The sequence below is a fragment of the Cygnus atratus genome, chromosome 2, assembly GCF_013377495.2.
Source record: "Cygnus atratus isolate AKBS03 ecotype Queensland, Australia chromosome 2, CAtr_DNAZoo_HiC_assembly, whole genome shotgun sequence".
Classification (NCBI taxonomy): domain Eukaryota; kingdom Metazoa; phylum Chordata; class Aves; order Anseriformes; family Anatidae; genus Cygnus; species Cygnus atratus.
Genome location: NC_066363.1, coordinates 84,139,869 through 84,167,138, shown reverse-complemented (window position 1 = coordinate 84,167,138; position 27,270 = coordinate 84,139,869). Strand labels below are relative to the sequence as shown.

Genomic DNA, 27,270 nt, shown 5'->3' with positions numbered 1-27,270 from the left:
AGATAGTTCTGTGAAAACAGAGAGTTATTGCACTATCAGGAGCACTCACATAAACTTATACCAACGATTTGCTGTCATTTATAGAGAGTTCTGAATTAAAAAGAAATACTTATCAGGTCAATATTCCTACCTTCCAACTCCCAGCAGCCAAGTTCTGCAGTGCCCCTGCTGCCCCCTCCAGCGTGTCTGGATTTGAGCACTCAGAAAGAAGTGTGAGGTAGGGTTTGACTATTGAAGGGTGCCACAGCATCTGGATTCCTTTGGGTGGTTCTGCACAGTCTGGGAGAGGTCCTACTCCATCCCACTGTTGGAAAATAAAAATTAGATTGTCAGCAAGGAACAGTGACATACTTGAGAGCTGTCTCAGTTGAAGCTATAACACATTATGTGTGTGTGCATGTAGGCATCTGCCCGCACACAAGCGACCACTCTCAATTTTAGCATTTCATGTGATGATTCTTCATAGGGAAATGAAATTTCCTACAGAACACTCTTTACAGAAGAGCTGTAGCATTGGCAAAAATCACAGTGACATAGCTAGCTGACGTAATAAAAACACTTTTCACTGCATTTATTTGTTTGGTTGGGAACAGAAACCAACTGAACATAAACATGTATTAAGAGGTAAATCTAGAACTTGCATAGGAAGGGATCGGATCAGCTCCCTGCAATCTCTCTTTTCATGAGAGGGAAAAACCAACAACTCTAGAAAACTAAATCATTCAAGGGTGCGAGCATGCCATCCCTTGACAGGCCCAAGCATGGCTGAGGTGTAAATCTTCCCCAACCATGTAACTTCTGAATGCCTGCATGTGTTCTGCGTGCATTTGGCCATAGCATCAGGCAACCTTCAGGTTTTAGATTCTGATTTGTTTGGTAGGACCAACTCTCACATAACACACTCTTCCTCTCACCAAATACAGTGTTTTGTCATGAAAATGACCCTAGCCTGATATCCCAAATAGTCGATATTAAAACCTGGACAAAAAGCTGGATGTTGCATAAAAGCTACTCCTACTGGAAAGAGAAACCTTATTCTTCTAGGAGACCACTGACATACCTTTCTACTGGAATGCACAAAACTTGCACTTAAGCATGAAACATCTTAAAAGAAGGAAATTCAAGGACCATTTTTATTTTTCTAAACAAAAGTAATTTGTGGAATACATTTTTAATGATGTTTTAAATATGTGATTTTTATCTACATATGCAGTAAATGTGTATTTTACTTTGCTTTTCTTTGTGCTGATAAATGGATTTAGAAAATTCACAGCCTTAATACCCCTACTAAAACCAAGCCTTGACTTTTTAATACAGTCTTTTTTATAACACCTCTGACATGTACAGATTTCACATTGTGGTACAAAATAAAGCTTTTAATGCCTACTGTGATTATGCAGATAAAAAATATGTATCAGAACATTAAATATCTACTAGACATACAAAGTTAGTACAGGGCAAATTAATTCCTTGTGTAGACTTGCAACTGTTAATTTTCCTAGTTGATTTAATCAGTTATGATTCATAATAACAACAGTACTCACACTGGGAAAGACCTAGATTCTCTCATTTTCAAGAAGTATAAACTAGAATTTTATTTAAGATGATTTTAGAAATCTACGTATAATCTAAAGGACAATGAAGCCTTATCCAATACCGACTAACATATCTTAATCAATTGTAACAAGATTTTGTTAGATTACTACTGAGAATCAAGAATACTATTTTTTTTCTGAATTAAAGTAAAACAAACACCAAAATGGAAAGCTAGTGGGACTGTTTAATACACACAAGCTGTTACTCAAAACCAGAAAGTTGCTCTGATATAAAACTCACTGCACTGGACAAAAGTTACCATAGTTTAAGAGAACTGGCACAGCACTACCCAGCTGTGGCTGGGAAACAAGAGGAAAACTGCCTTCTGGAACAAAAAATTCCCTTTAAAAAAATGCTGTTATAGGGCTGTTCTAAGATTTTTTTTTTTAATTCATTTCTGCCTTTAAACCAATAGGTTGATTTCACTGTATATGACTCTGTTCTCCAATTTAGTCCATATAAATCACCATTCTTGCCAGAAACGTCCCCTTACCAGCTCATAAAAAAATACATTAAAACCTGCTTCTTATTTTAACTCTTGGAATTCAATCACTTGCACTGTCAGAACTTTTTGGAAAACAAATGGAAAACATGTCTTCCAGATCAAATCTGACTTCACACCAAATTTGGGCTTAGTAAGTCCACTAATGATTGACTTGTGATGTCCGAGGGCAGAAGTTCAGGTCTTCATCCATCTCATTCCAATTTGCATGTATCACAGATGCATTATGCAACTGAAAAGTTTGCACAGGGTACTTATACTATCTCAGGGACGAAGTACCTATCATGTATCAGATCTATCCAATATATTTTTTGTGCACTTGTGGGGATATAATTAAAAAAAAACAACTCAAGTATTTACACTCATACAATCCCAAGGACTGCTGAAAATCAGTGAAAATCAGCTGATATAGATAGAGCTGTATATGTGCTCATGCTGTACTGGTACTTATAGCACACTAGGAATCATAGTTGCAGATAACTTAATATTTAACGTGGTTTTGCCATTCTGCCCAGTAATGAGAAAGTATTTTTTAAAAATGTGAGACATTTCCCTGCTGTTCTTGCTACTCACTTTTAGTACACAATCATGCTATTTTATTACCAGCTATGAGGGAAAATGTCTGTGGGAGACCTTTTCTCAACACTGTGATGCCTCAGAGTCACTGGAAGGGTGACGGAAGGTTTGGTACCTCACATGCATGTGTGGCGAGGGTGCAGTAAAGGCAGTGAGGCACTGCATAAGCCTCCTGCACCGTTCTTCAGACTTGGCGTGTGTGCCCGGAGCAGCTGAGTGACACACACAGGCAGGGGTTAACTGCTAATCATGCACAGCACACGTACTGCACCTGTGGTAGCCTCTTAAAGGTCATGCAACAAAGAGTCACAAAAAAGATGCTCCTGTAGCCAGGTCCTGATCCTTTCTGGGAGGCAGAGTGCAAAAACATCCACGGCCTTTCATGCTCCCCCTACTTCCACGCTTAGCTCTTTCTTCCTGCATGTGTGATCTCGGCTAAAGTCTCACTGAAGGGCTTAATGGCTTCTGGCATCTTTCTCCTAGATGAGACCAGCGCCTCACCTGAGACACGGGGCATGCAGGACTAACACAGGTCAGAAAAGAAGTTATCGCAAAGGAAATTCTCCTGACCTTCACCCATTTATTTTCTTTTCTACAGATATAAACATCAACTTCCCGGGCCAAAAAAAGGCAATTTCCACAAAACAATATAACAATACATTTTCTCAAACAGTGGCTAAGACGTGGCAGAAGTTGCTTTGTAGTTCACCTTGCTCAATATTAATGAGCCGAGGCAGCGTGTTAAATGACTCTAACCAGTGAATTACTGGAACAGTTACTGTGTTGTTGCAGACCATCAGGAATGATCAATAAGGTCTATTTGAGATAGGCTATGGATGTAGTAGGAACCTCTGAAAGAGAAGACAACTGTATTCAATTACTCTTCCTAGCTTATGCTAAGGAGGAAGCAAGTCATAAACAAGTATTCTTTCCAGGCTTCCCTGCTTCAGCTGAAATTACCCACACATATTGTGGCTGAAGCTGACAAACTCTTCGTTATGTGGATGAGATACGAATCTCTCATTTCCTGAAACTGGTGCAAAGAAGAGATGAAAGTCAAGAAGAATAAAAAGCTGAATATAAGGATCTTTAAGAACTTTAAGACGTTTGAGAGTAAGAGTACTCTAATAAGTTTTTCAAGTTTTCACATTACTAAGGAACTTTGAGAGGAGAACAAGATCACTCATTAAGGTGCTTCTCCATGCCACACAACCAATTATCTATCATATTATTTCTCTTTTAATAAAAAAAATGTTTATAGCAGGATTGTACTGAATAACTGGAAAGGTTTCAACTCTGTAAGAGTTTAGTGTTCTCTATTTTTTCCCCACTGAAAAGGTGAATTAGGAGGTGTTATTAAAGAGTATCAAAATACCAATGTCTTTTACCTCTGATAACAAAACAAGTGATTTTATTTTCATTTATTAAACATGGGCATTTTCCTATACAAAATATGACTACTAAAACAAGAATATCTAGGAAAAAAAAAACCACACAACCAAACAAAATCCATCAATGTCTAAAAACTTTCTCCAGTGATCCTAGGCATTTAAGATACTCTTATAATGCTGTAGCTATGCTCTTTGTATCCACATTAAAAAAAATAAAAAAATTGTATCAGCAATTTAACAGTCCTCACCAAAAGCATTTTTTGAAATTCCAAAGACTTTTAAACAAACAGGACAATGATTTCTCATCCTGCATATCCTAGTGACTGTGGAAGTCTATGCCAGCTGTCCCTAGGCATGTCAGTCCAACAATCTCTTTGGGAAACTGTTGTCCAAGAGTTGCACTGGCCAGTGCTGTAAAGAGCGGAAATCTGAAGTTAAGTGACAAAAGAAAGACAGGTGTGTTACAGTACGACCCATTCATATCCAGACATGCTATTTTTCTTTCTACACTTTGGATAACTGCAAGCATAGTTTGTGGGAACTGTTAATTCAGGTACAGGGATGATGACTGCTTAATGGGATAAACTTAGTTTGATTTGGCACTCTAATCTCATTGCAGCCTAACACAGGAATCCCCCCAAAAGGCCATAATAAATGCAGGCTATCTAATGACTGCAGTGTTTAACTACAAGAGCAGGCAAAATTAAAATCTTACTAGTCATGACCACTGCATTTTTCAGCACCTGAATCTTAGCTTGTTAATGTTCCTACAACTCTTCCACATTAATAGAATTTGCCTTTATGAAATCTGGAATATTTTCAGTAATGGTTTATACCATTTATTCAAGTACCCTGTTTGCCTAATTGCTTGCTCAAATGAATATTGCCTTTGAGCAATCTGAAAGAAAAACAAGCGGTAATGGAAAGGAGTAGGTCTAGTAAGAGATGGAGAACTACCTGCTACCATCACAGGTCACTGGAAAAAGTTCATAAATCAGTAGCCTTTCTCATTGCTAGTGTGTGATAAAACAAGGTCTGTAATATCACTGCCAGCATTCCCCAGTTTTTCAGTCAGAATGCAAAAGTAAGGAAATAAACACACTTTCAATGCACCTAAATCAAAAACCCACAGTACCTCAAATAACTTGAGGAAACTAAAGACCGTAATTCTCAATCTTTGGTAACAACATTAATTATATCAAAACATGCACAACATTCACTCACAGCACTTGATTCAGTCCTGTACAGTTTCCTCTTAAAATGCAAAGGCAGAGTATGAGACTAACTTTGAAACAAATACATATATGTATGAATTGGTCAAGCACTGGAATGGGTTGCCCAGGGGGGTGGTGGAGTCCCATAGAGGTGTTCAAGAGATGTTTAGACATGGCTTGAAGGGACATGGTTTAGTGATGAGACTCAGTAGGTCAGGTTGATGATTAGACTTGATCTTGAAGGTCATTTTCAACCTAGATGATTTCTGATTCTATGATTCTAATCATAAGCCTGATGTTTGTCTGTATCAAGGCCTCTCTACACACATGGCTGTGCATGCAGATTACATCTGAATGTTAAGACTAACTTTTAATCATAAAAAGTTTCCTTTAATTGACTGAGCAGTTTACAGTACTTATTCCATTCACAGTATACACATAACTACAGTTTCCAGGTGCCAACACGTAACATGGAACTCTGTCCAGCAAATATATTTCTCTTCATTACTGCAGAACCATACTCTGCTGTAAGCTCTCAGCTAATTAACAAAGGCAACAGTTTTGCATATTATGCCCTATGTACTTTATTTCTAATACAGTGCATTAATTATTTATATTTTCATGACGGGCATTTCAGCTACTTGCAATGCAACCACAAGCAACTTTCATTACCTGATCTTGTGATTTCTTTTTCTTCTTCTTCTTCCCCCAGCACCCTGAACTCTCCGTGTCTTTTCCATTGGCATCGCCACAGAGTAATCCATCAAGTTCATCTGTTCCCATCTGCTGTCCCTGAGATGTTTCTGCAGCTAGCCTGTATGAGAGGTTCCTCAAAATGCACACACAGTTTTCAACGGTCTGAAAAGTGTGACAAAAAAAATACAACAAAGAAAAACAGAAAAAATTAAAATCCTTCCCTTGCTCACTCTGTATACAAAGCAGACAAAATATCACTAATCTTTGCACATACATTTTCCTACCACAATTTTTATCTGTTCATAACCTTACTCCTGAGGGTTAACCACTGCTTAAGAGATGTAGAAAAAACTGGCAAGATCTCACACCCCCTTTTTATGGAGAGAAAGAGAGAAAACAGCAGTCTGGGCAATTTTTTCCATGATTTTTTATTGTCTTTCTGAACTTCATGCTGGAGCCTTATGTAAATAGAAGCCAAGGTAAAAAGCGATTAAGAGAATGCAAATGCACAGAGAAAAGCCAGTGAATTCCCACTTTGGTGAACAGAAAACGCTACAGGGGAAGTGGCAACAGTTTTGTACATTTGTTTGCTTTTAAACCAGAAATAACATTTATTTCTGCCATCAATTCTATGAGACTTACCAGAAAAAATGGGATCTGAGTATTGTTTCAGAAGTACTTGTAGCATTAACAAATCATGTTTCTCGAGGCTGAGAAGCAAGATTACGAATTTCAGGACTCTTGTTTTTAGCCAGGCTGCAAATGATTTGTGGACGGCGTTTCATTCATTTGTCCCCCAAATAGATTGGGCCTTGTGCAAAAGATATTGCTGAAGATCCAGAAATGGGCTGAGACCCAGTGCAGGAAAAAGATGGCACTGATAATTCAGCAGAATTTCTTTAAGTCTAAAACAAGTTCAATTTTAGACTTGCTTGAAGCCTTCTCATTTACCTGGTTCAATTTATTTTGACTATCATTATAAGAAGAATCTTGCTTAATTTCTGAAGTCAGGGAGAGCATGGTTTAAAAAAAAAAAAAAAGTTATCCATCTGTATCTGTTTCAACTGTTCCTAATGCTCTGGGGAGATTAGAAGTGATAGTCACTACAGCCCAGCTCTGATGCTCCATTAACCCAGAACAGAATGAATATGAGGTTTTCAGCTCTATCCTACTCTGCCATGTTCACCAGCAAGGCAAGCAGATGGAGCTTCATTTACTTCCATGCACTGTATGAGCTTGTGCCAGGTATGCATTTGGCACACAGATTTTGAGATGGCATTAGTTGTGAGATGGTATTGAACAGACTTATCCAGACAGGATTATCATTATTTTTGGAGTAAATGAAACTTCACATTACACTTGCACTGATTTGAAATCTCCAGCCAAATATATAAACATGTATAAAATATATATATAGAAAATGTAAAACCTCCTAGTACCTTCCATACTCGAAAGCTATGACCTTATAGTGACCATAAATTTTAAAAACGTTTGTTGCCTCTTACTCTTCTTTAATAGTTCCATATTTGAATTTTATTCACTGTTGCTAACAGTTACTTCTGTATAGCCATAACTTGCTGAAGTTGGAGCTTTGTGTTTGTTGATTATGGTTTGATATTTTATTTCCCATTCTTAAGTTACCACACTTTACATTTTCATTCTGCCAAAAACACTTTGCTGAGTCCACGGTGAGGACAATTTTACCTCACAATAAAAACTGATATGGCCTTGAATGCGACCAATACCTTTGTCATTTGGGTGAACTCATACAAGACAAGAAAGCTGGTTTATTCATGTAGCTAGACAGACCTCACTGCTTTCTGATTTATGGCTCTGAACTTTCGAAGGACCATGCATTCCTCATTCCTACAGATACGTCTTCAGTTTCATCATAAAGGGCTGAAATACAAGTTTGGCAGCCTTTCTTCTTTAATAGATCAAATTAAGTTAAGAACAGAAGCTTTGTCACATAACCACACCTAACTCACTCACTTTTAACATCATGAAGTATCATAGTTTTTTCATATTAGAAGACACCACTGCCAAGATGTTCATAAGGTTGCTAAGATTTATGCACTCTTAACTGCACCTGCATGAATCGCTTATCAATTCTGCCAGTGCTTACAAGTCCCACACCCTCTTTCGGAGTTCGCCAGAGCAGGGACCTGTTTTTCAGCATTTAGTTCTTTGTCAATAACACTACTATAAAATTATCTAGTAGCACAGTTGTCATGGCATTTGGAAGATGACATTTATAACTCAAAAAAAAAAAAACTATAAAATTGTTATAGCAGCAGCATTTTTGAAACTAGATTACAAAATGATTTAGAGACAGTTATTAAATTATTAGGTTTAATTAAAACCACTTTCTACTTTGTGGAAAGGATGCAAGACAAGAGGCAACAGTTTGATGTTTTTTCTTTAACTGCACAAGTGCTTTACATCATAGAGTTGAAAACCTGCTAGACGAGAGGTTAAAACTACTAAGTCAGGGAGAATAATTTTTGTCTCATGTCCTCATTTTTTTCTCAATATGATTTAGCCTACAGTTTTTACCAAGTCCACAACAGTTACAAATGAGGGCATAGAGGGAGCATTTCACATTAGTGATAAGAGGCAAAACAGGGAGCTTACTGTGCTCCTTATTTAGCCCCTTTAGTAGTATAACAATCTTGAGATCAGCCTGGTCACCTACAAAGAAACTGTTGAAAGAGCAGCAGCTAAGCCGTGGGATGGTGAGCAACATGCTTTCTTACCTACTCCTCAATCTACCTCCTGGTCTGCTCCAGTGATGCCCCCCGAACTTCTTTCTGATAGATAAACTGAATCAGGGAGCTTTGAAACAACTCCCAATTCAGCTTTTCCAAAGCTAATGAAGCAAAAATCGCCCCCACATTTCTGAGCTGCTCTGCAGGAGGTGGCACTAAGGGGCAGGAAGGTGGCTGCTGGGTTTGCTCTGGGCCCTGTTGAAAGCGTGGTGCCTACTTTGTTGGCGAGCCTCGTTCGGTCATTACTACTCTACTAAAGGTTTGCTAATGGAAAGCCCACCCTAGACTACTGGGTTGTGGTGGGTTTGGGGTCTTTTGCTGCCAGACCTGCACTGTGTGCTACAAACCTTCTGTTATTCCTTCCTCTGTCCCCTGAATGTATGAGCAAGTTTCACCTATTTGGTTTAGCTAACAAACAGAAAGTTCTGGGTTGTTTCCCTCTCCAATCTACAAAATACCAGAGGTTCACAGACAACTCTGTGAAAGGTCATTCAGAAATACAAAGCCAGGAGGCTTTAAAACTTTGCTAAGTAAAAGGACACTCTACTCTGATTCTTAAGGATTGGCAAATTGACCAAGGTTGTCCTAAAGCAGCAATTTGAATTACTTTAGCACCGTATACTGAATGCAAAAAGTATTTGAAGCTAGACTTTTCCTTCTTCTCTGGAATACTTTAATGTATTTGATATACTACAACCCTTCAATTTGTAAGTTCTTGATGTCCTTTTAATTAAGCAGTGCCTTTCACCTTTGGAGAATCATGTCCATATCCTACTACCTTCAAAGAAGTGAAGTTGACGTAAAAATACATCTTAAAAGAGTTACTGAAAGCATTCATTGATCCTCTTCAAAGGAGAAATCATGTTGGTAGCACTGTGAAATTGCCTATTAATTGTCCACTTGTTTTTTTTGTTCATTTGCCTTTTAAGCCTACCACACTATTATCAGGTCTGTCTCATACTAGGTATTGGAAATCAATTTTAAGGTAACCCTGGCAGAGTAGTATAAGGACATTTACATGGAGTATGACATTTGCTCTTAAAGCAGTTATTACATTTTCTCTGTTAATAATCCAAGTGAGAGGAAGACATGATTACCTGCACACACTACATAGCTGGACACAAATCCAATATTTAGCACACAGAAATACACAGCTCAACAGAAGGAAAAGAAAAAGATGGACTAAACTACTCTTCGCTAAGCCACCCTCTGCGATGCATTTTTTTAAAAACTGTCACTATATAGTCCTGAGGTACCCTGAATATCTGTATTTCTTGCTCCTGAAAAGACAAAGATGACAAACCTTACTATCAATTTCACTGCTCCCCAGAGCAGACTGGATCACGTACAGCAACGCATCCGTCAGGCCATCACACTCCCTCATCCTTCTGCGGGCCTCCTCTCCAGCAGAGCTGACATTCCTGCAAGGCAACAGCAAAGGTCACCACCTGCACAGCTTCCATGCCCACTGCCCCTCCTCAAACATTTTTGCAATTAACATACAGATAAAACATTTGTTTCTTCTCCTTTTATCAGTTCAGAGCTGTGAATAATGAAGACAGCTGTGAATGAGTTCCGGAAATGTAACACAGAGGGGAGCAAATGGAAGTCATCAGGTCCTCTGCAAGAAAGAACTAAGAGGCCAAGCAGCATGCGCCTACCTGAGCTGAGACTCATCCTACTATAATTTGGAGAAGAGATGATCATTTCTTTTTTTTTCTCTTTTTTTTTTCTAAGAATGGTTTTATATTTATGAAAAAGTGTTTTTAAAATGTGCATATGTACATATAAATCAAGCTTTGAAAACTCTAGAGGTTTTGCCAAAGATATCTCTTAGGATTTGAAGAGCCCAGTTGTCGGGGCTCTTAACCTGCGAGAAAAAGATTATCAAAGCATAACATAAAACACCTGGTATTGCTTGTTTCTCATTTTACTTGAGTGTTTCCTTTTCTCTCTTTTTGAGTGAGCACTGGTGCCAAAATCTTCTCTTTACATCATAATTTGCAAGTTGTTTTACATTGCAAAATTCAAAATCTCGTCTTATAATAATTGTGTTTCTCAGAGAGGGCCACAGGGCTTTCTAAACGTTTTTACAGAAACGCAACTGAAACAAATTTTACTGAATAATATAATGTGTTATAAAGTTCAAAATATTGATATAGAACAACAATTCTGTATGAATGTGCATATATAAATAGAAACTGTACTTGTTAACATCAAGAAAAACTGAGAAAACTTGTATTCAAATTTGTGCAGTGGTTCTGATTGGAAATGGGTGAGCTATCAGTCTCAGGGACTGGGTAAAACTTTTCAGATGGTTTCCGTCAGAAAGGGCAGACATCCCTCTGTTGAGGTGCTCATCCATTGCTTCCCTCTCCCCACTCCTGAAGTTTATACAAAGGAAGAACAGATAGGCACTCCCATCAGCCCTAAGTACTCAATATGAACGTATGGAAATGGAAAAGAGGGCATTTGTCATTTGATTTGGGAAGAAAGAAATCACTTTCTTTCTTTTATGCTATTTTAAATTGCCTTTGTATTAAAGGCAGAAAGAAGATACGAATCCTGGGAGAACGGAATAAATTTTAGGTGGAGGAAGGCAAGAGAACTTAAGGTTTCCTTTCAGTTCTTTGCTCTATCTACTTCTTCCTGTTCTGCCTCCTTATCATCCAAAAAAGAGCATTTCCATTCCAATAAAGCACCAAAGATTTTTCCTAATCAAGTACTCTCATAACTGGACCATCCCTCAACCACTTCAATGCAGGTTCCTAATTGATTCTACTCCCTAAGCACATGTGATTTTCGAGCTATACTTGCCACCCCACACTGTCCTAATCAGTCCTGCTCTCCCCGGCACAAGCTGCCTCAATTAATTCAATGCGGTTCCCTTCATGTATGCAGGCGGTCCCATGAAAAACATACAGTCCAGGAGCTGTAACCAGAATTAATTCCTTTATCTCCCCAGCACACAAATTCATGCTTTCCATTCTCCTAGAGACTCCACACTTTTCCCTGCATCACAGATCAGAAATGTGCCCTCAATAACGGCTTGCAAGTTTTGTGTTCTTGCAAGTTTTATGTCATCTTGTTCTTCTGATCCCTGAACTCAACGCCTCTTCCCTTCTTCTGCTTCTATAGCAGTAGTTGAGTTTTCTTCTAACTCAGGAGGAAACTCTATTCTATCATCCAGAAAGCATCAACTGGAAAAAAAATCTTTCATTAGCTCTCTCTTTTGAGTGACGAAAATCTTCTGACTCCCCCTTTGGGTGATAGAAATCAGAAGATAAAAATTATAGTGTATGGCTTTCCCCAAACAGTGCCTATGCTTTTGCGGTGCTGGAGACTCTAGCTTAGGTATATTTTGAGTAGACTGTCCCCTTTCAGCAGCTCTGCCTGAAATTCCTGAAGGGAAGCAAAAGTAGGACAAGCAGAGCCGTGGATCTGAAAAGTCCACTGGGGGTGGAGGGTGGGTGGTGAGGAGAAGAGGTGATTAGTGAACTTCTTTTATCTAAAATTCTACTCTATTACCCTCTGGCAAGATAAAGAAAAACAGGAAGAGAAAGAAAGCTGTATCCAGCCCTAAAAGAATACTGCATATGGAATAACTATACAAATTAAAATAAGAGGATGCTGAGGAAGTGTCCTCAGCACACTGCATTTCCTTGCACCACTATCATTAAAAAAAAAAAAAAAAAAGCTAAAATATTACTGAATCCCTTTAAACAGCACTAGATGTAGCATTTTTTATTACCATTGCATGTCCAGGCTTTTTCATTTTCTTAAGTTACATACGCTGAGTGCAAGCTTTCAAAACCACAGGCCAGTCGAAAGAGAGAGATACATTCTCCCCAGTCTTTTCACTGAGGTGATTTCTCCTTCTCTCTAGCATGGCCAAATGCATGTCACCAGAGCCTGCCTAGACTGGAAGCCTCTCAGTTCCTCTCCAAACTCACCAGAAACCCCCCAACAAGCCAGCAATACAGACAACCTTCTAGTCCCTGAGCTGCGAGCTGTCTGCCTCGTTCGCTTCTAGCTAAGAAAGGAATATGAGGCCTTTATATAGACATGCTAGGGGCACATCTTGCACAGAAATTGCACTTCTTCTCCCTGTATGGAGGAGCTGTCAGGTTCACTTTTACAGTTTATCATCCTTCCTCATTATGCTCCAGCTGGTTCTGTAATCATAAGGTGGATATGCTGAATTCCCATGACTGCTCCTCCTTTTAAAAGTCTCCACGTAGATTCAGTACCATCTCTTGAATACAGCTCACAGCTACTGCAGCCCTCCCCAGATCTAGCACATTTATTTAGATTTGAAATAGCTTAAAAAACAAGACAAATCCAAACTTCACATGAACACTTAGGTAGAAATAATTATTTATTTAAAAATAAATATATCGTATTATCTAACTATTCCATTTCACCTCTGTTGAAGGAAACATATTCTCAGCCTTGCAAATCATTGCTAACTGAGATCTTTCACAGAAGGGCTCTAACGTGACCACAATCATGTTTGGGCTATGAAGTTCTGCGCAAGAGAAACAATTCCAGGTTACTCAACCTGACAAAGAAAGCCCTCTGCCACCTTAATTTTCTTATTTCTAGTTGTTAACTCAAACAAGCTGAAGCTGGCAGTGTGACAGGGAGTAAGACATGATTTGTCATTTGTGAATTTACAGGTCACTGTGCAAACCATCAAATGGAGCATTAGTACTATCTACCAGTAGTAACACGTCCCACTAAGTAAACACATATTTTTCCAGTGTCAGTCTCCAAATAGTTTTAAAGGTGAAACTATGTTTTCTGGATTTTAAAAAGATATGGAGATACAATGCACAAGTTTTCAGGAAAAAAATAGTTTTCCATCACAAAGGCAGCCCAGGAAAAGCTCGATTGCCTGGTATATTTTCTTTCTGTGTGGAAGCTCTGTTCACAGGGTATATGTGAGAAAAGATTTATCGGGTGTAAGCTGACATTTTGAATCTAGGACAAGGAGCACTTTAGACCTCCGTAAACTAGTCAAATTAATCTCAGATGGAATTCACCCACACAGGAATACCAAAAATACAAAGTACTGAAGAGTAACTCTCAGGTTAATCAGAAAGTCTCACTCAGACCTCCAAAGACCAGCTAATGTAAACAGCTTGTTCTCAAGAGAACACCAAGAACAGAGAGTCTGAACAAGAGCTCAGACCCATGGCTCATCACTCTGCTACTTTCTGAAAAGTGGCAGACCAATTCTGCTAATAATCTAGGGATAGAAAGAGAACTACAATAATCCAGCTTCAGTTTTATGGGAAGATGCATCACAGTTATCATGTCATCACCTGATAACTAACAGAAGGTATGACCCTCCAGACATACTTAATGGGGTTGTCAATCCAATGTTCTACGGATACGAACTGGGTGGTACAGAGGTATTCACTGCACAACATATACCTGATTCCTGTCAACCCTGGTGCTTACCTTAGTTATTCAATGAATTTGGTGAGATCTGAGGTGGTGGAAGATGGGTGGTGCTAAGCAATTTCTCTCTCCTTTAGAGTCTTTTCCCATACAATATCCTGGTGACTATAAGATAACTAAGGCATTGAATAGAACAGTTTGGGTTGGAAAGGACCTAAAAGATCAAATTCCAATGCCCCTGCCATGGGCATGGACACCTCCCACCAGACCAGGTTGCCCAAAGCCCCATCTAGCCTGGCCTTGAACTCCTCCAGGGATGGGGCATCCACAGCTTCTCTGGGCAACATGTGCCAGTGCCTCAAATAAATAAATTAGTAAAAAATTTACTAATTTATTAGTAAATATATTGTTCCAAACATTCAATCTAAATCTACTTTCTTTTAGTTTAAAGCCATTCCCCCTTGTCCTATCACTACACTCCCTGACACAGAGTCCCTCCCCAGCTTTCCTGTAGGCCCCCTTTAGGTACTGGAAGGCCGCTGTAAGGTCTCCCTGGAGCCTTCTCTTCTCCAGGCTGAACAACCCCAACTCCTTTAGCCTGTCTACAGAGGAGAGGTGCTCCAGCCCTCTGATCGTCCTCATGGCCCTCCTCTGGACTCACTCCAACAGGTCCATGTCCTTCCTGTGCTGGGGGCCCCAGAGCTGAATGCCGTACTTCAAGTGGGGTCTTATGAGGGCAGAGCAGAGGGGAACAATCACCTCCCTTGCCCTGCTGGCCAGAATGCTTTTGATGCAGCCCAGGATACGGTTGGCTTCTGGGCTGCAAGCGCACATTGCTGGCTTGTGTTGAGCTGCTCATCAGCCAACACCTCCGAGTCTTCCTCAGGGCTGCTCTCAGTCCGTTCTCCACCCAGCTCTATTTGTGCTCAGGATTTCTCCAAGCCAAGTGCAGGACCTTACACTTGGCCTTGTTGAACTTCATGAGGTTCACACAGGCCCACCTCTCAAGCCTGTCCAGATCCCTCTGGATGGCACCCCTTCCCTCCAGCGTGTGGTCTACAGAGAGGGACATGGAGTTCTATGGAAGGATCATCTGCAAAGCCACTGTGCTGAGAGTCATCCTCTGGATGTCATCCCTTGATATGGGATCACTTAGCAAACTTCTGACATTACTCCCAGTGGTAGTTCTACAAATTGCAAAGACAGTACCTACAGAGGCATCTGTCCTCCTTGAGCAGGCTCAGATCTCATCAAGTAGTTCGACCTTTTCTGTACCAGCAACAGTTCCACAGACTGCAGATCTGACTGCAGTCATGTACGATAATAATTGAGAAAAAAATATCTGTGTTTAGCAAAGATGAAATTGAGATTGGTCCTTCTTATGGCCCCTTGTTAAAAAGAAAAAGCATGTTTAATATTCAGTATATGTATTTTTTTTCCTATAGACTAGAAAGGACAGACACAGAAAGGGCAATAACCTAATTTAGGCGTAACTATGAAGTTATCTTTGGTATGAAACTTAAGATGAATCCAAAGTATAGCTTCATTCCAAAAAGTTTTGAGTAAGAAGGACTAAAGATAACAGCTTCAATCTTTTCCATCCTTCTACTTGAAATAATAGCCAAAAAAAGAGAGTTTTCCCAGAGAGGGGGAAAAGTTTATATAAACCAAGAACTCAAAAAAATGCCGTTAATGTCATAGGAACTAAGTTTATGTTTCACTGAGGATACTAGCACAGGAAAATCCCTCAGGAGAATACTGAATAACCAAGTTGCAACTGAGCAAAAAAAAATGCCTGAGAATAATTTTGAGTGAGGCAGCAGGCAGATTTTGCTATTCAGCACATACTCATTGAGCTGCTAGAAAGCCCCATATTTTAACATCCGAAATAACTCCCCCTCACACGCACAATTTCATCATCAGTATCACATCCAGAAGAGCCTTTTCAGGCTGACCCATCTACATATTACACTGAATGTCTGATCTGTTCAGCTGTAAACACGTGCTTGGTGCATAAATTCCTGTTATTATCAAGGCTGCTGCACTGCAGGAGGAGCTTTAGTCCTAAGAGCCATCATGCAGTGGACTACAAGGATGTCAGGCTTGGATGAAACTCTCTCTGTGAGGTGCTCTGTATGAACTCTGCCATGTACTGAAGATTGCAAAGGGACCTGCTCTGAAATGAGGAAGCTAGAAAGCAGGACTGCCTCAATCACCTTTAAGTACTGAAAGTTGCCCTGCTAACATGCTGTGTGTCACATGTGTAAGAAACATAGGGCTCAGTGGAATGAGAGAAAGGCTGAGCAGGGAGAGCTGGAGAGTTAGAAATGCCTATGAAAGAATCACAGAAATTGTCAGATCCTGAGGTGGGTTCTCTTGAGGCACAAAGAGACTGACACACAGATGCAGTCAGCACTGGTAAATTCATGAAATGGGTTCTTAACTTCCTGCTCATGAACTCTCTGTTTCAACTTGAATAGCCCTTTAGAGCATGCAACTATTCTATAAGGTAGACTGTCAATGGCTATGTTTTATGATACCACTCCCAGTGATCGCTGCTTCCCACCAAAGGCAGCTGACCTGGGACTTCTCTTTTATGTTGCATGACAGGGCTTTGTCTAGTGTCTCAGACTATTACACAACTTAATGTGTAGTGCATATGACAGCCTGGTTCCATAGTCCATCTGCAACACAATGGTTGGCCACCAAGTCTCTTTGGCAGAACCGAGACCTTGTGACATCTAAAGCTCACCCTCAAAGCACTTCTTCATACAGGTTTTGCTCAGAGGCTCACTATGAAAGGACAAGTCCCATTGAAACATTTGGCAGGTTGTGCCATCATCACTGGGAACTCAAAGCATACCAGAATGTGACAGGGACACTGACATTAGATGCCTGTTGGATAAGCATAGCGAGAAAGACACATCTGTAGTCAGGAGAAACAAGTTGCCTTGATATGTTTAGCTATAGGACCAAAGGATATTATGCAAGCTCTTCCTTTGCTTTGGGATGAGACAGCTAGTTGAAATACCATGAAAACAGCCATCAGTGATGCAATGTGCCACGGTTGAGATAGTGCCCAGCCTACTGCTCAGAGTATATCATGAAAGCAGACTCCAGTGCAGCCAAGTTGTTGAGAGGAACTGTGACTGTGTGGCAGGCTTTGCTCCTGCCCTGCTGCTATTCTGGTGTGTGTGGAGCATGAGGGATGACATGCTTTTAGAGCTGTCGCTAACACTAAAAGAAAAAGAAAGCGTATTTACACATGACTATGAATATGCACGAACAAGACAAGTAGAAGAGCGAAGTAAACTTTTGTGCTCCAGCAATATACCAAAAGCACCATGCCATATGTTGTCAAGTAAGACACTGATTACCTCCTGTGCTTGAATTTGAGCATAAACAATTTGAACACGAAAATCACTGAATAACTGAGATTGGAAGGCACTCACAGACATTGTTTAGTCCATGGTCCCTGCTAAAAACAGGGTCAACTACGGTAGGTGGCTCAAGACAACCTGTTGCACTTTGGAACCTCTCTGGGCAACTTGTTCCTTTGTTTGACCACCCTCATGATAAAAAATATTTTTCTTAGGTTTAAGTGGCATTCTGTGTATTTGAATATTTCGCGGAATCATAGGATCACTGAATGGTCTGGGTTGGAAGGGACCTTTAAGATCACCCGGTTCCAACTCCCCCTGCTATGGGCTGGGACACGTCCCACCAGACCAGGTTGCCCAAAGCCCCATCCAGCCTGGCCTTGAACACCTCCAGGGATGGGGCATCCACAGCTTCTCTGGGCAACCTGTGCCACTGCCTCACCACCCTCACAGTGAAGAATTTCTTCCAAATATCTAATCTAAATCTTCCCTCTTTTATTTTAAAGCCATTACTCCTTGTCCTATCACTACACTCTTTGACAAAGAGACCCTCCCCAGCTTCCCTGTAGGCCCGCTTTAGGTATTGGAAGGCTGCTCTAAGGTCTTTCTTCAGAGCCTTCTCTTCTCCAGGCTGAACAACCCCAACTCCCTCAGCCTGTCTTCAGAGGAGAGGTGCTCCAGCCCTTTGATCATATTTGTGGCCCTCCTCTGGACTTGCTCCAGTATGTCTATGTCCTTCTTGTGTTGGGGTCCCAGAGCTGAACACAGGGTTCCAGGTGGGGTCTCACGAGAGCAGAGCAGAGGGGGAGAATCACCTCCCTTACCCTGCTGGCCACGCTGCTTTTGATGCAGCCCAGGATACGGGTGGCTTTCTGGGCTGCAAGCACACATTGCTGAGCTGCTCAACAACTAACACCTCCAAGTCCTTCTCCTCAGAGCTGGTCTCAATCCATTCTCCACCCAGCTGTATTTGTGTTTGGGATTGCTGCGAGCCAGATGCAGGACCTTGTACTTGGCCTTATTGAGCTTCATGAGATTCGCACAGGCCCACCTCCCAAGCCTGTCCAGATTTTGCTCATGGCCTTTTGTCCTATTACTCATTAACACTGAGAAGATTCTAGCCATGTCTTTTATACACCCTCCCGTAAGGTATTTATATACATGGATAAGGTCCTCCCTGAGACTTCTCTAAATATTCCCAGCTCTCTCAGCCACTCAGTATGCACAAAGTATTCATTTAACGAAATACTAAAATAAAATAATAATAAAAAAAAACAATCAATCCTGATAATGGCCTCCTCTGCATGTGCTCTCTTATATGCTGCCTAGTTTTATTTTTGTCTGACTGGCTAAGCATTCTCCTTCAGTAACAGAGCCTTGTCTTGGTGGCAAGCTGGCATCCCCGGTCGTACTGTAAGCTGCAGTGAGCAGTTACAATTCTTTAAGTTGATCTGCAATGTCGCAGATGATTCCCTAAGAGCTACTTCTTTTTTCTGTTTACTTCCAGCTGTTTCTATAAGCATTCAGACTCTTTGTTGCTAGAGTCTAATGTACTAACACAGCAAAAAAGAAGAAACCAGAGCCATGCACATATCAGACAAGTGTGCTCACAATCCTCAGCAGTCCATTGACAACTATGAAATTTTAAGGGCTTTTTATAATGGAGTAGACCTTGAGTTGCATTGACTTATCTGCAAGTAGTCAGTGCAGCCTTTGGACATACAGTAAAGAGATTAAAAGGAGTTTTGCTACAGTAACTTCTGGACAAATTCTATTTCTTTTAATCATGATTTGTACACTAAGAATTTATTTAATCATTCCTTACTGCTGAAAACTAAACTAGCTGATGAGAACCGTTATTTCTCAGACAACATACAAATTTAAACTAGCCAATAAGTCAAAGACACAAGATGGTTCATCTCCATTATTATGAGTTTCTAACTGGTAGGCTTTTAGTGACTACAAAACCAGCTTATTGTCTGGAAGTAATAGAAAATGAAAATAGATTTTTCAGTAACTGCCTTAGATCTACTTTGCAGTTTTGCCTGATTTGAATGACAGTTCAATGCAGTATCATTTGAAAAGCAAAGGAAAAAGCAGAACATTTTACCACTGCACTAAATCCAGCTATGACATGCAATAGTATCGCCATGAAAAATTCTTCTTGCTAAATGTTCTCAGTACCAATTATAGCCTTCTTATAAATAAAGTTGGTTTACAGACTAGTAATCATTTATCAATCCTGCCTGTGGATAGAAATAATGCAGGTTTTGAGGCAAATTCTCTACTACTAATTAGCATATCTCAACTGTAATTAATGAAACAGGAACAATTTATATCAACAAAAAAATTGGCTTCAGATCTTTATGTCTTAGGTATTAATTTCACTTTAAAAGCATACTTTGCAATTAGACAAACATCTGACAGCTTAATGTGGATACAGTCTTGGTTATTAACCTTTCTATCAAATGCTATGACAATGTGATTTAGCTTTGATTATTCAGCCATACCTTTCATTTTCAAAACATCAGAGCAATTAGCCTACCAAGTCAAGCACTCAACAGGTACCTTTTATTGCTGTGCTTCTGCCTGCCTGTCTATTCCTTAGGCTAAATGTATCTTTTTTTTATGACCAGTGTGTGTGATCTGTGAAACAATTGACGTCTAACATCATTTTTTGCTATTTTGATATGTTTTGAAGAGATACCTGCTAGAAAAAGAACTTACACTGCCATAAACATCCTAAAAGAATTTTCTCTATAAAAACAAAAACAAAACAATAAAATTATGTCATACAATATTTTCTGTAAAAGTTCATGCTACAATGAACCACATCTGAAATAAACAAAAAATGTTCCTAAACTGCCTGCCCACATTTTTCTGTGTTGCCATTTGAAGTGCAACTTCTATTTAAGCACCATAGACAGAATTGCATACAATTTGTTCAGCAAATATTTTAAATTATAGAATTAAAAAAAAAAAAAACTGCAGCAAATTTCAGATTTGGTATTTATTTTCTTGGACATAAATCTGACTGCGTAAGATTAACTGCACTTAATGCTTAGATGTTTAGCCACTTTTAACACATTACCTGCAGGAGGTGAAATTCAGTTTGACCACAGTGTTCACTCAGCTGGTAAGAGCTGAAATATAGTGTCACTTACTGCCCTTGGGAAACAAGCTGCTGTGGTGCAGACTCTGAAGGTCACAACGGGAACAGTTTAAGGATGCCAATGTGAAGATATTTTTCTCCATTTTGAACTGTAACATTTCAAACCTGACTCCCAGAATTTAATAAGATGCTCTGAAGAGCAGACTCTCTAAACGGAGCTCTAAATGTGTCACACACCTTTTGCACAGAAGTGTGGTGTGGTGGCTGGCCCTGGCCAGCAGCTAAGCACCACTCTGTCACTCACTCACACCCAGATATGAGAGTGGAAATTTGTAAAGGCCACTGCAGCAAATCCAGAGATGAGGAAAAGGGGACTTCTATTGCCAGTGAAGTCTCTTCTGTTTCCTCTAAGTATGAGGGAGCATAATAAATTGGTCAGTCCTAAGAATTTAGGCTGGCTGCCTTATCCACTGAAAAGCACAATGTATAAATTAATATGAGAAGGTACTGGGTAGAATTCAGCCTTTATTTCTGCTTGAACATACACTACATTAGGCCAGTTGCACTTTGAAAATCTTAGGGAGGTCATCCTTTGAATCCCTAATGATAGAGTACAATCTTCACTGTCACCTGCTTGTGCCGTAACCACGGTGTACAGCCTCTCACTTTAAGCCACCTTGGTATTTCAGCACTGGAAGGATGTAAATACAACAGCATTTTGAAAAATGCTGTAAACTACAGCAAACTATAATCAAATCCAGAACGAGGGGCACAGGAATAAATAAGATGTCCTAGGAGGAATAAAGAGGGATGATTCACAATCCCACCTTTGAACTCTGAAGATATAATACAGAAGCAATAAGCATGTTAGATAAGGGACAGATGGATTGATAACATTTATTTCACTTTTCAGAAGACTTTTGACAAGATCTCTAACAAAAGAACTTCAATTAAACTAAGCAAGCATTGGAAGATAATGGACAGATAATTGTTAAAATATAGGAAATGAACGGTGAGTCCTCACAATGGAGGGTGGTCACCAGTGGAGTGATTTATTCACAAGCTATCAGGAACAGGAGATGAACAATGAAATGAAAATTTGCTGAAGATACTAAGTTACTATTCAGCGTAGTAAGATGAGTGATAACAGGGAAGTACTGCAGAAGGACTTTAAAACAGATAAATGTAAAGTGATGTATATGAGAAAAAAAAAACAAAACACATTCCTGATTTCACTTACAATATGCTGGTCTCAGAACTGACCACTAAAACCTTGGAATTGTAATAGATACCCCCATGAAAAGATAGCACAACACTCAAGAGCAGGCAAATGAGCCAAATGGGCTGTAAGGATATAAGAAAATACATAAACTAGAAGAGAACAGCACTGTACCACCATGAGCATCATCCTTATTATGGTATGCAACTCTGATCCCCTCAGCTCAAAATGATACGGCAGAACTGGAAAAGATTCAAAGAAAGGCTATGTATTTCCACATTAGGAGCAACTTAGTAAGCCAGAACTCATTGGTTTGAAAGAGTGACAGATAACAGGCTGGGGAGAATATGACAGAAATTTATCAAGTCATTATGGTCATGGAGAAGGTGCATAAAAATCAACTTTTCACTCCAACTGCAGAACTGTGTGTCACCAGATGGAACCAGACAAGGCAGGTTTAAAACAAAAAGGGGATAGTAGCTGAGTGAAGTTGAGCTGTAGACATCCTTCCCAAAAGAAGCCGTGGCTGACAAAAGTACATATGGGCTCAAAGGGAGTGAAGTTCATGGAAGAGAATTCTAGTAAGAGTTATTAAAACCAAAGAAATCACATCTGTTACAGGAAGACTGGAAGCCAGCAAGAAGTTTGGAGAGCAAAGAAGTAAGTAGGAGAAGTGAACCTGAAATGGCACTGGCCTCGTGAATCCAGAATCCTGAATTTAACCTTGGCAACTGCTTTGGGTCTCTTGCTCTTATGTGCAAATGAAACACCATGGAGTCATTCTGTTTCCCAGAGAAAACAGGCAATTTGAAAAGCCATTCAACAGCGGGAGAAGAAAGGGGAGGTGTACAGCATTTCAGCAATGGCTTCTGAATAGTGCTTAGAGCTGGTGGTCTGAGAGACATGCAATTCCTAACCTGTGTTAAGTGATATTCTCATGTATAGCAATAAACACAGCTGAGTGTGGAAGAAGAAAGGATGTGGACAGTCTGGAGGGTTTTCTGGTCTGCCACTGTGTATTAGAAGAAATGAAGGTGTTCCAACAAGGCACAGAAGAGCAGCACAAATGCTGGTACATCTGCATTGTTCCTTGCACGTGATCTATCTGTTCCACAGTTAGGTGAGGTGCTTTTCTTGGAATTTCTTGCCAGAAGATACTGGAGGTTTTCATTTTTGCATGAACCCAAGAGCAACTGAACAAATTCATAGGGAAGAACGCCACTGAGGCTGTTAAACACAGGCATCACTCTCCACGACAGCTCCCAGATAAATGCCTACATGACCAGGGGGAGCATACTGGTCTAATTTCTTCTTCGTTGGCCACCCACTCTATTCACTGTGAAACTCAAAAATATTGTGTCAGATGCTTCAGTGTTGCAAAGTAGTCTTTCCTGTTTTTCATTTTCTTATACAGCTTGGTATCTTATTCTGAACAAAAGCACTAATCAGACATAAATGGTTTTCAATTAACCTCATTCTACCTACTATTTTCTAGATTATTTTCTTCAAATGCTTAAAAGTTGGCTTGTTTTGATGTTCTTAATTGCCTTCCTCTACATTAATTGTTCAAGCAATTTCTGAAGTATTTAAATTCAGGTTATTTCTTCATCATTTCTATGTCTACTTCTCTCCACCACTTAACGATGAAGTCTATATTTATCTTGTTTAATCCTGTGGGAAAGTCTGTCTTGCATGAGTTGCACTAGCAAAAATAATTCCATGACAAGAAAAATATTCCCCTTTTATTTTTCATAGGCTATATTCTCAGTAAAAACTTGGCATTACATCTGCATTCATAACAGTAATTGTAAAGAAGCAGGCAAAATGCTTTAGAGTACAGAATAAGCATTAAAATGTACTTCTTTCTGCAAAAGACAGTGCTTTACTGTGTTTAAAACTACTATTCTTACTGTATTTATCAGCACTTCTTACACTGCTGAGATCACTTTGTAAAATCATTTGAGTATTATTTGTCTAACACAATTTTAATTTTGTAATATTTGTACAGAAAAAAAAAATCATTCTCCTTCAGCCAAAATTTTAACACACCCAACAGCTGGGAAAAGGGATTTTCCTTCTTACCTGAAACTTGAGAAATGTAGTTATCTCCACGTGCTGTGTGAAATTCCTCACAATCCTGTGATGTATTTGACCTTGTTTTAGCTTTAGAACAACTAATACTAAGAAATGAAAACAAAAACTCTTGGTTTTGACAGTTCTTTCCCCATGGCTTATTCCCAGTGCAGCTCATGTGATTTTCAGGGATACACGCAAACCTCTTCTCTGTACTCTCAGAAATATTTGGAATGCCTGAGTTGATTATGATCAAAGTACAACTTTGGAATCTAACATGGGGCCAAAATGTATTCCTGACCTGCTGCCAGGTTTTACCCTAAATTGTTCAATGCTAGCAGGTGTGTTCTAGCTACAGAAGTTCTGTTTGTATCTAGACTAATATGAAAGGACTAGACCATCATATAAAATTAACAGTTAAAAGTAAGCACAACACATTTCCAGACAGAGCAGTTTGCTTAATAAAACTTCCAAATCAAAAAATCTGTGAAAAATTGTCACAAGTATGGTTTTTGGAATCAGAAGAAAAAAAGCACAGAAAGAAGATTTTGAGTTATGTCTTTTTGACTTTTTTTTTTTTTTTTAGGTAAATACTTTGCTGTCTTTCTTAATCAATTGGTTTACTCGCCTGTTCTTTTCTCTATCAAGGAATAATGTACCCAAGAAGTCCTGAGAGTTTGTTCTCTTTGGAGTCATCACCTGATCCATTTTAAAAAGACACTTAGAACATGGTCTCCTGCATGCACTTAAATCTTCTCTTAAAGAATACAGTTATGTTACCCCACAGAAGCAGAAAAAAAAAAAGAAAAGAAAGTGATTTGAAGTCTTCTATATGTATTTAAACTTTCTCAGCCATTTGTGGGTCTTGGATTCGAGTGAATTTCAATTGTTGCCTATACATTCTCTTAATTGTCTGTTATAAAAGAAAAATAGTGTTTTAATTACTAAATTATAGAACTTTATCTTGCTGATATTATTACTTGAGTCTCTTTTGTTCACATGTACAAATGAAACACCAAAGTCAGTCAGCCTCCCAGACAGAAGAGGTAATCTGACTACCCAGTGAATAAATAGCCTGGTAAGTGCAAGATGTCCTTATGCCACATGAACCCATTGACCATATATTTGAAGGACCTCCTAAAGTTTTAGTCACACAAATTCAGTTGAAGGCAACCAAACTTGTACAGTTAAAAGCCCCATGCCACAGCTATCAAATTCCTTCTATAAGACAACACAGTTAAAAGACAAAGCTCTGATAAAGAATAAAACTAGTGATTTTACGGTCAGCTGGTCAGACAATTACATTCCCAGACAAGTGTATATTTCAAAACAGTGGAAAGCAAAAATGAAATCTCCTAGTTTGATGATCTATGGACATCAATGTGTGTCTATGCAAACATGAAAGCTACATTAAAAAAACAAAACAAACAAACAAAAAAAACAGAGTGAGCTTGTTTATTATATACACATTAACTCAGGACTGCATATGTACAACGGCAACCTTGGGCCAGGATCTCATGAGACTTTTACACTCTGTGTTAGACTAGCATTCTGCATGGGCTAGATGACAATTCAAATGTGACTTCGTAGTCGTACAAATCTGAACAGGTGCATTCTGGTTCCTACTGTGACAAATGATTGTATTCTTTATGTTCTAATGCTCACTTTTCCATATGCTATGCTGATTTTTAAATTGACACTGTTGTCACTGAACCAAAATGAATTTTCCATCAGGTACTAGAACATATTGCATATTCCTTTCACATACCTCCATAGGCACCGAAGCTCAGAAAGTTTGTGTGCATGTGTCCTTGAGTTTGAAACATTTAAAAGCATTACTGTTAATATGCTTCTTCTCAGGTTTTATAAATCAAAATATTGGAAACTAATACAGTCCTTTTGCTTTGGTTTTAGAATCAAGTGAAAAAGATAATCACCAAAATCAGATCATAAACAATGTAAATATATTTAGCAGAGTTAACAGTTTGAAAATCCTATGAATAAAGATTAAGTGCAGAAAAAAATACATGACTTGCAATAAGCAATCCTATCAACCTGCAGGAACAAATAGGATCATGATTGCTTAAGTAAGATGATTCACCCTAACCTACAAAGCAATCTCTCTGTCACATCTGAGTTTCAAGTGCCTTCCTGCATCTTCCTTACAGTCTTGAAAAAACATTATCAGTGCAGAGCCTTGAGAAGAAAGGATGGTAAATCAGCTTTGGTTGTTGACTAATCAGATAAGCACAATTAATTACAATACCAGTCAGTTCATTAGATTATTAGGTTCATCTTGTTCTGATCAGCTACTTAGAAATTTTAATATAGAGGATAAGAAATCATCACAAGCAGAACACTCATTAGAATATTAGAAAGTATGAAGCACTTTGGAACGAAACAAATTAAGTTACAACACAGCACAGAAAAGTAGAAGTCAAATGTTTTTCATCTGTGTGTATACTGATGCTCTCAGTGAATTGACTGCTATGACTGAATTGACTGATATTTTTCAGGCTGAAGCATTTCTCCAAACCTGAGAGGGATCTTTCTGCTCTACCAAACTAAAAAATCTTATAAATGCTTTCTTATATAAGTTCCTAGTTCAGACTAGTTACTACTCTTTAATTCTATCTTTTATTTTACTGTTATTATCCACTCACTCTGTATTACCAGCATTTCCTTCACAATACTTGGTTAGGCATCTCAAAATTCATTTATTATTTGCTCATATTATTTCTTTCTAGTCATATAATTCATTTTTATGACACTGTTCTTGTGAAATTGCATTTTATTATTTCCAGAATGATCTCTCCCTTCAATTTTCTTATTTTTTATGCTTTAACTCCATTAAAAACATCAAGGTATCTATGCTGCTTTCTACTAACAACATCTCTCACAGTGTTATGATTTTTTATGCTAAATACATTTAAAAAAAGGCAATATAATAAATTGCCTAATTGTAAAAAACTAAAATGTGATACATAATATATCATAATTCTTATCCTTGGGCTAAATTTGCCTTCAGAATAAGAAATAAATATGTACGCTTATGTCCTATTTTCATGACAGTTAACCTGAAATTGCCAGAGTGTGTATCCTACCTCAGATTATGTCACTTCATCATATCTCCAAACGACTTTATGTGCATACTGAGAGATGATGAAAGAACTGACCCTCTAGCATGCCCTTCAGCCTAATGAGTCATTGTGTATCATTGCTGCTCGAAATAACCTGTAAAAAAAGAAGGGAATCACTCTATGACAACCCTACTTAGCCCCATCTAGTCCATGCCATACAAAACAATGAACGCTCTTTACCACTAGCACTGTTTTCA

The 27,270-nt window shown here is 39.0% G+C and overlaps 1 protein-coding gene across 2 annotated transcripts in view; it reads right to left on the bottom strand.

The window, feature by feature from the left end:
- Positions 1–27,270, bottom strand: part of CTNND2 (catenin delta 2) — a 428,710-nt gene that overhangs the window by 84,501 nt on the left and 316,939 nt on the right. For both annotated transcript variants that reach the window (XM_050709047.1, XM_035552796.2), the window contains 3 exons: positions 10,047–10,164; positions 5,952–6,137; positions 131–304 (listed from right to left, as the gene is read on the bottom strand). In XM_050709047.1, the coding sequence (XP_050565004.1) occupies positions 131–304; positions 5,952–6,137; positions 10,047–10,164 (478 nt within the window). The remainder of the gene's footprint in view (positions 1–130; positions 305–5,951; positions 6,138–10,046; positions 10,165–27,270) is intronic.